The sequence below is a fragment of the Leptonotus elevatus genome, chromosome 15 (genome assembly GCF_054856555.1).
Source record: "Leptonotus elevatus isolate MCC_2025b chromosome 15, RoL_Lele_1.0, whole genome shotgun sequence".
Lineage (NCBI taxonomy): Eukaryota > Metazoa > Chordata > Actinopteri > Syngnathiformes > Syngnathidae > Leptonotus > Leptonotus elevatus.
This window is the reverse complement of record NC_141253.1, coordinates 5,619,122-5,627,292: the sequence shown is the minus strand read 5'-3', so window position 1 is coordinate 5,627,292 and position 8,171 is coordinate 5,619,122. Positions and strand designations below refer to the sequence as shown.

Here is an 8,171-nt window from a genome sequence, read left to right as displayed (position 1 = left end):
CACTAAGCGCGGATTGATCGCTTGCTTTAGCTGGGGTAAATCGGTTTCCGCCTTCTCTGCTCCTTTTCCTCCGCTAGAAGGTAACGTGGTCGCTTCTGTTGCTAGCAGTTGCTCATTAAAACAGACAAAATTCTTGCTTGTTTAACGTGTGTTTGTGACTTTTGTGTAAAATACAAAAGCTGGGTTGAATATTTGTCACCCAACATAATAGTAAGTGAGCGCTTTTTACAAAAAAGCGACAAAAAATGCCGTGTAGTTAGGCCTCGTCGTGCGGGACTAGCATTAGCAAACGGGCTTCTATTAGCCACCATACCGTTTATAAAGATATTAACGTGGCCTTTTTTTTCCTTTTAGTATGAATATTAGTTCGGGAGTCCTCACTGTTTTTCTTTTTATTCCCAATTACTAATACTGGAGTGCTCGTTTGTCTTCCTGTCACTTTTGCATTACGCCGTCCAGCTCACGTTGCATTTCGTTGAAAATGCGTGTGAAGGCTGAACCGAAATGCGGTGGAATGCAAATGTTAAATATGACTTATATGCATCAATTATTTTGTAAAACGTATGGAATTCCTGCTATGTGGAATTGTGGATAATAATTCTGAAGATGCTTTTTTATAAGTTGAACAGTTTGGAATGGGAATGATGGGAACTTTTTTTTTTTTTTATGTGTCTGAGAATAGTAGCCTTATGTCCTGTCACAGATTAACAAAACTGAATGTAATCTTATCTAATGTTGCCCAGGTTCATCATGTCGGCCCATTTGCAGTGGATGGTGATCAGGAACTGCTCCAGCTTCCTCCTCAAGAGGAATGGACAGACCTACAGCACTGTGAGTCATCTGAGATTGTGTCCTTAATTAATACCAAACACTTAAATGCAATTTCAAAGTCAGTACATTAAATTGGTCGAGTTCTGTGGGGTTGGATGTATTGCAATGTTTGTGAACTTTGAAATTGCCCGCTGGCCAATGGCAGGAGGCCAACAACCTGAAGTCCAGGAACTCGTTCCGCTTCAACGGGCTGGTGCACAAGAAGACGGTGGGCGTGCAGCCGGCGGCTGACGGCAAAGGAGTGGTCGTCGTGATCAAGAAGCGCGCGGGTAAGGGCGGAAAACTGAAATATTTGACCGCCTGCTTTCATTTAAATGCGTAAAGACTAGTAGGGGCGGGAATCTTTGAATGTCTCATGGTTCGATTCTAGGAAAAATGCTCTTGGAAAGAAGTTAGCTTGCATGCTAAGACGATGTTTTGTGGTTTTCCAGGTCAGAACAGGCCCGTCACTTCTTACAACAAGATCACCATCAACAAGAACGCCCGCGCCACTCTCAACAGCGTGCGGCACATCATCCGCAACCGCAAGAACAACTACAGGAAGGACCTGCGCATGGTCAGTGTTGCTCTAAAAAAAAAAAAAAAATCAATAAATGCTTTCCATCATGAGCCTTATTGTCATATGTCGTCGTCGCCTCCAGGCCGCCCTGCGTCGTGTCAGCGCCATTCTGAAGAGCCAGAAGCCCGTGGTGGTCAAGAAGAAACGCACCAGGGCTACCAAGACCGCATAAATGGACAGGCCCGATGATGCAAAATAAAAGCTTTTTGTTTGGAAAAACTTTGTTCATGTCCATTATTGGTGTTTTCCACAAAGATTGGAAACATTGCTTTCGTGTAGACGAAATCCGCTTCCCTCGTCGTCGAACCCCAGGATGGATTTTTGCAGCACCCCCGCAGGCAGCTTTCCATCCATCGCATTGGAAAGTAAAGCCTCCCCTCCCCCCCCTTGGGTGTTCAAACGCCAAGCACAAATCAATCTCGGCCAGCAAATCTCTCCCGAGTCATGTTCCCGCGCCTCGCCTGCCATGAGGCCCGCGTCGGCGTTGCTTCCCCTCGTCGCCGCGCACCTGCTGCTGCTGCTGCTGCCGCCGCCGCCGCCGGGAGCCGCCTTCGAGCTGCAGGACACCATCCACGAGCTCATCGAGGAGAACATCCACCTCCACGACCAGCTGGAGAACCTCACGCAAGCCCTCGGGAAGCTCCGACGCATGCTCCGGCATCACTCCAATGGTAGCGCTTCATTTGATCTTCAATGTTCTTAAGAAAAATGGAAGAATTCATATTTGCCTTGTTTTATTGTTGCGAAATGTGGAGCCCACAATGGTAGAAACGACGCGTTTATGATATGGTGTCCATTTTTCATTTCTTATCCGTGTCATCTCTGCCTCTAATCCTCCCCAGCAGCCAGCGTGTATTGCTATAATTCTATAATCCAGAGAATTAACAGTCATAAATCTCACACTGTATGCTATATTTAAATCAAGATTATAATTTTTTTGGGGGCATTTAATTCTCTTCACTTAAGTCATTGATATTCTTAAAATTCAAAAGTAGTTTCTGTAGCTAGCTCAGTCTTGTGCCATATTTTTTTCTACAGTATTTAAATAAATAACTTCTGACGCAAGCTGATTTGTTCAGTTTTTTTTGCAATCAAAATACTAATTATATGGTATTATTTTTTTGTTTATAGTCTTCTTCTATCTGAATATTTAAACCTAAGTATTTATTAATTTATGTAACCCTTCTCAAATAGCCTCCCCCACAATGACCCTGACCCCCAGCGCATTCTTTATCTTCCTATACTACAATGGCACACCCACCACAGTAGGGGGCAGTAGCACTCTCATTATCAGGGAGTGTGTGCAGCAAGGAAATATAATTGTGTTTATTTTTAACATTGATACAATCTTTTTTAGGGCTGGGTATCGATTCAAATGTTCTCAATCAATTCGATTTTGATTCACAAGAGTTCAATCCAATATTGATTAATTATGGAACATTGATTCTTCTTAAATAACGATATAATTAAAAAAAAAACCAGTATGATAGCCTACAAAAACAAAACGGCCTTTAAAATTCTATTTTGTTTATCTATATTATTTAAATAATCGATTCATGATTTTATGAATTGATATCACGCTTGAAAAGGAAAATACTTCGAGCAATTTGCAGACGTATGGTTTAAATATGTAAAAATAAAATGTATATAAAGCCATTTTATTGTCCTAAAACATTTTAATCTACTCCAGCAAATCTTGTTTTTTTTATCCTCTTATCTTAAAAACCACAAAATTGACCATTCTGCACTAAACCCCGTCTCAATAGAATCATTTTAGAATTACACCAAAATTACATTTAATTATAAATTCAGCTCTTGTGTGTTTGTAGACCCGACACATCACAACGAAGACATCCACCATTTCTGGGAAGAATGGTCGCAGCGAGGTGCGTATCCCATCATCATCATCATCATCATCATCATCATCAAAATAATTGTAAAATCATCATACTTTTGCCATCAGGGTTAAGCGCAGACACTCATCTGCTTCTGGAACACACCTTCTGCGGACGCGACCTGCACGCTTCGGCCCGGCCCCCCCACCACGGTGGGCCCAGCCTGGTCCTGATGACCACGATGGCGACGATCACGGCCTGCTTGAGCTCGTTGATGCAATCGACAATAATAGAAGTCTAATTAAAAATTAAAAATAAAAGTATTTTGGGGTTCTTGCAGACCGAGTCAAAGAAAATCGTCCTGTGTATTTTTTAATGACGTTCATTGAGGAGTCGTGAAAAATAAATTTTATTGTATATAATACATAAAAACTTAAAATTTTCATTTCAACGGTTTCCGCACATTGTGTCAATAAAAGAAGGTGAAATAATTTAAAAAGAAGTGCCGACTCATCTGTGGCTACGGCCTTTTCCAGACATGTACTCTATCAGCTTCTGTAAAGTCAGACAGAAAAGTGTTAACCACATTGGCCTGTTTATTATTATAAAAAAAATAAAAATAAAAATAAAAGTGCTGAGGCAACACGTCACCGAAAGTTCCTGCATTCGACGCAACGCCACATCATCCAACAAGTCAAAGTTGATGTTATCCTTGTTAGCTTCAGAAACACACATGGTCTGGCATCAGGTAGAAACAAGATAAACAAACACGTGAGCTCTACAGAAGGTGATTTAATGATTTGGACTTGACATGAAAAAAAAAAGAAGAGGCATTTACACCAAGGTAACCAAACCTATAAATGTTTAAAGCGAGAATGTTACGTGTTAGCACTAATCAAATCCTGCTATGTTATATGTGACCTCACTAGTCTAAACATGACATTGTGATTAATATTACATTTGTGGAATATGAGTCATGCAGCAAAATTCAGACGTTTTTATCCATCTCAGAGGGCGGCCATTTTGCCACTTGCTGTCGACTGACGATAACACACTGATCTGAATATATGACTGGATAGCCAAAAGGCCAAGACTTTTGAAGCGGCGAGGCGGCCATATTGCTCCTCCCAAGAAACGTTTCTCGGCATACAATGTTTTAAATTTGTTAAACGTAAACAAGAGGACTTCAGATATTTTACAACGTGCCTTTAAATACATGTATAAATTCTATGCTTATTGATGTTTACATGAGGAAACGTGTAAAAAAATGTATTAAAGAATTATATCTAATTCAACAAAAAATGCCTCTGCCAAATCTAAGGAACTGAGCGATAAAAGAAAAAGGGGGTCTTCAAAGCAGCACATTTCTTCCACTTGTTAAAAAGTCGGCCGCCTTCTGATATTGATAAAAAAAATGACTGGATTTTGCTGCTTAACTCATATTCCACTAACGCAATATTAACCAAAATACCATAATTAGACAAGTGGGGCTGCATAGAACATATTGTCAAGATTTTAAAAAATATTTTTCTATTTATTATTTAAGTTTAAGCTGACATTTGCCGACTCCTAACCGCCACTCATCTTGTGTTTTCAAGTATGCTCTCCATATATATTCACTTCTAAATGATAGAACATTAAAAAGCATTTTGCGGAAGGTGTCCCCCCCCCCCACGTCCATACCTGTCCGCGCCCCGTGGTTACGGTGATGTGTGCTGCAGATCCGGCCCCTGAGCATTCCAAATCCCCCGCCGAGACCACATGCCTAGATAGGCAGAACGAATGAATTTTTACTTCCTGCTATAGAAACACAATCCTTAATACATTAACACTTCGAATGTTCAACATTTTCAACATAAATTGGCTCAGCCAGTCTGTGGTCCACGAGTAATGCCACACCCTTTCTCTAGCTCTCTGAAATCGGTCAAAAAGTGGCTAAATAACAGGAGTGGGAATCTTTAAATGTCTCACGATTCGATTCTGATTTTTTTCGTTTTTTTGGGGATGTGCGATTCGATTCAGAATCGATTTTTGATTTAAAATGATTTGATTGACTGATTTTTGCTTCAATTTATAGATGTCCAAGGAATTGTAATGATCAAGTTCAGTCTGACTCGCTAAAGCTAATTAGCGCTCTACTCGCGGCACTTTTATCGCTCAACAGAACAGCTCCACGCTGCAAAAAACCCCAACAACTTTTATTGGAATAACTTGATCGTGACTTTTTCCTTCTACTCTCTAATGTGGCTACAACTTAACAGTGTATCAGACCACACTACCCCTCGGTGGCCAAATCGGGTACAACATGAACAGCGCTCCCAATAAAGAAACACACAAAATAAAAGGAAAGGCAGTAAAAAAATGATTTAAATAAAATCGATTTGGGGACATTTAAAATTGATTGGCACCGCCCTCAACTTCATTAATAGATAAAAATCCGTTAAGTGTCCACTCCCGCAACATAGTGCCAAACCACCTGAATACCTGAGTTTGGGTTTGGCCGTTTCGTTGCTGGGCTTTCTCAAGCGGCCTCCTGTTACGCCGCTCGCAGAAGCCCTGCGCAGATGTGAACAAAGACTTGAAATAGAAGCGACATGGAACAGACGCGCTGGCGAGAACATACCTCAGATTTCCCGAGCTAATACTGCCAGATGTAGACTTTGCATCTATAGGCCACTAAAACGACGCCAAAAATACGCAAAGGCATACTCAACTCAATGTCACGGTGATATGCACCAGCAAGTATAGCTGATGTACCTTGGATGTCTTGCAAGAGTTCTTTCGAGTCAAACTGAATTGGACTGGATCAACTGATTTTCCTTCAAAAAAGGCAAAAATCAAAAAATGAGAAGAAATAAAAATACAGTAAATACGTAAATGTTTAAAAGTATGTACATACAGAATGATATGCATTCGGGATTTTTTTTAATTCTTCATAAAACGAGTTTTCCATGGGAAATCAATTCTCAGAATTCTTGTTCAACTAATTGGCTCCCAAAACGTATAAATACGTTCTATTTTAAATGTTTTAAATACGTATTCATAAGTTTTTAGCATACAGAAGGCTTTGATGCAGCCCCTCAACTGCAGAGAGCGGTTGAGGAAATGGTATTTATTACAAAAACGGTCAGCAGGTGGCAGCAAAGCAAACGAGATCAAACAGGGCAAAAAAAATGTTGAAAAAAAGCTTGTTTAGCCACAGTTCTTAACAAATTTGTGAATAATGATGAAATTGAGCTATATTCCAATGCCAATTGCTGCAAACAGATAGAAATATACTTTTTTATCCTAATGAAAGAAGAGACTCGAATCTTTCTTTTTGGTAGGTTCCATGCTTTTATAGCAATAGAACAAAATATTCTGTGGGCCTTGCAAGATCAGTCAAAATCCAGTAAAACAGCCGGGAGCGAAGGGGGTTGCTTCAGTGAAAATGGCTGGGAGTGAATGAGTTAAAGTGAGAATTCTGAGATTAATGTCAGAATTCTGAGATAAGTGAGAATCCAGCCAACCTTTGCTTCACTGGCCCTAATCCTCTTCCGTACAATGATGCGAGTGTTAATGTGTTTACAAAAATATAAAATTAAGGCAAAAACAAAACAAAAAAAAGCTATATTTTTTCCTGTTTTATAAGAGCTAATATCAGCCAATTTAATCGGCTGGTCTCTAACAATAACACAACCAATAATAATAATCATATTAACAACAATAATAACAATGTATATAATAATAACAATAATAGCAAAACATTCATAGCTCGATAGATGTTTGAATTTGTATTTTGCTAAGTGCATTAGAAGTCACGGTCCAAATAAAAAAATAAAAAGCCTCACCTCTTCTGTTGGGCACCCCCCTGCGGGTCCGCTGGATCGTCTCAGTGGAGTCCTGCTTCTGCAATCACACCAAATAAGTGACTTGTCATCACTTCGACCCGCCTTTAGATGAGATTGCGGCAGAGTAACAGCAGCTCACCTGCGTGGCAAACACCTCCTTGGTGGCTGACAATTCTTCTGCCAAAAGTGAACAAAAGAGCATGACAACCTTGTATGTAGCTCAAGGTGATTTGTTAGGGGTTTCCAGTTTTTGTATGGCAGGGTTTCGGCCACCCTCCTCAAAGTTGCTTATTGTCAGTCAAAGTGATACAGACCACCTCAGGCCATGATAAAAGGTACCATTCAGCTGTCGGTGTTTCATCAGAAGAGTTAAGAAAATATTTGTTGAAGGTTAAAAAGTTCCTGAATGTTGCTTTAAGAAACATCAGATTGTTCATGTTTTTAAAACAAGATTTGAAACAATTTAATAATTCAGATTGATATTTTACAAATGTAGCCTACTCATAATTATTTACACTAAAAAAAAATGGGCGCCTGAATTAAAGTAAGTCTGACACACCTGCTTTGGCCCATTGACTAGTTATGGGCATATCTGCCACATTCAATATGGCGGACACGCTGACGAATCACAGCAACGGGCAAACCCGCTAGATGATGGACTACACGTGAAAACAGAATCCGACTCACCAATCAAATCCACAACCCGCGTATCTAGAATCGAGGACGGCAACTTCTTCAGCTCCACGTAAAATACTTTGTCGACATTTGCCAGTGAGTTTTCCGTCCAGTTCGCCAGTTCATTCATTCGCTCTTGCGCTGCATGTCAAAGTAGGATTATTAACACATTGAGACGTCGACGACAAGTCCAACTTCACGTCCTCTCACCTTCTTTCTCAAATTGCTGAAGAAAGAGCTTCATTTTGCGACATCGTAATGTTCTGTGTAACTCGTCCTCATGCTGGACTTTAGCGGCGTTTCTCGACCGCTTTGGAGCCATCCTATCCTGCTGCTGCTATTTCGGAAATAGTGCTATAAAGGTGGGAAGGGGGCGGGGTGGCAATGCCCGGATCTCATTTTATACCTCGAGTGTCGCCGAGCCAAGTATGAAGAGTTACT

At 40.4% G+C, this 8,171-nt stretch overlaps 3 protein-coding genes across 4 annotated transcripts; 2 read left to right on the top strand and 1 right to left on the bottom strand.

The window, feature by feature from the left end:
- Positions 1-36: 36 nt before the first annotated feature.
- On the top strand, positions 37-1,609 carry rpl28 (ribosomal protein L28). Its single transcript, XM_086096280.1, has 5 exons — positions 37-80; positions 744-831; positions 977-1,100; positions 1,263-1,387; positions 1,473-1,609. Exons 2-5 carry the CDS (start codon positions 751-753, stop codon positions 1,560-1,562), a joined length of 420 nt encoding a protein of 139 aa, XP_085952406.1. The 5' UTR covers positions 37-80; positions 744-750; the 3' UTR covers positions 1,563-1,609.
- A 94-nt stretch (positions 1,610-1,703) lies between these two features.
- LOC147161729 (uncharacterized) lies at positions 1,704-3,691 on the top strand. The gene is made up of 3 exons (XM_086096279.1): positions 1,704-2,061; positions 3,220-3,276; positions 3,354-3,691. Exons 1-3 carry the CDS (start codon positions 1,704-1,706, stop codon positions 3,524-3,526), a joined length of 588 nt encoding a protein of 195 aa, XP_085952405.1. The 3' UTR covers positions 3,527-3,691.
- On the bottom strand, positions 3,619-8,086 carry cdca9 (cell division cycle associated 9). Of its 2 annotated transcripts, none has more exons than XM_086096275.1 (10): positions 7,941-8,086; positions 7,743-7,871; positions 7,195-7,232; positions 7,056-7,113; positions 5,983-6,044; positions 5,849-5,901; positions 5,710-5,781; positions 4,909-4,990; positions 3,877-3,963; positions 3,619-3,780 (listed from the first exon to the last, which is right to left on the bottom strand). In XM_086096275.1, the coding sequence occupies exons 1-10, from the start codon at positions 8,050-8,052 to the stop codon at positions 3,736-3,738; spliced, it is 738 nt and encodes a 245-aa protein (XP_085952401.1). In that variant the 5' UTR covers positions 8,053-8,086; the 3' UTR covers positions 3,619-3,735. The 2 variants fall into 2 exon arrangements, with proteins under 2 accessions (XP_085952401.1, XP_085952402.1); XM_086096276.1 differs by having other exon boundaries at positions 7,195-7,229.
- Positions 8,087-8,171: the final 85 nt, after the last annotated feature.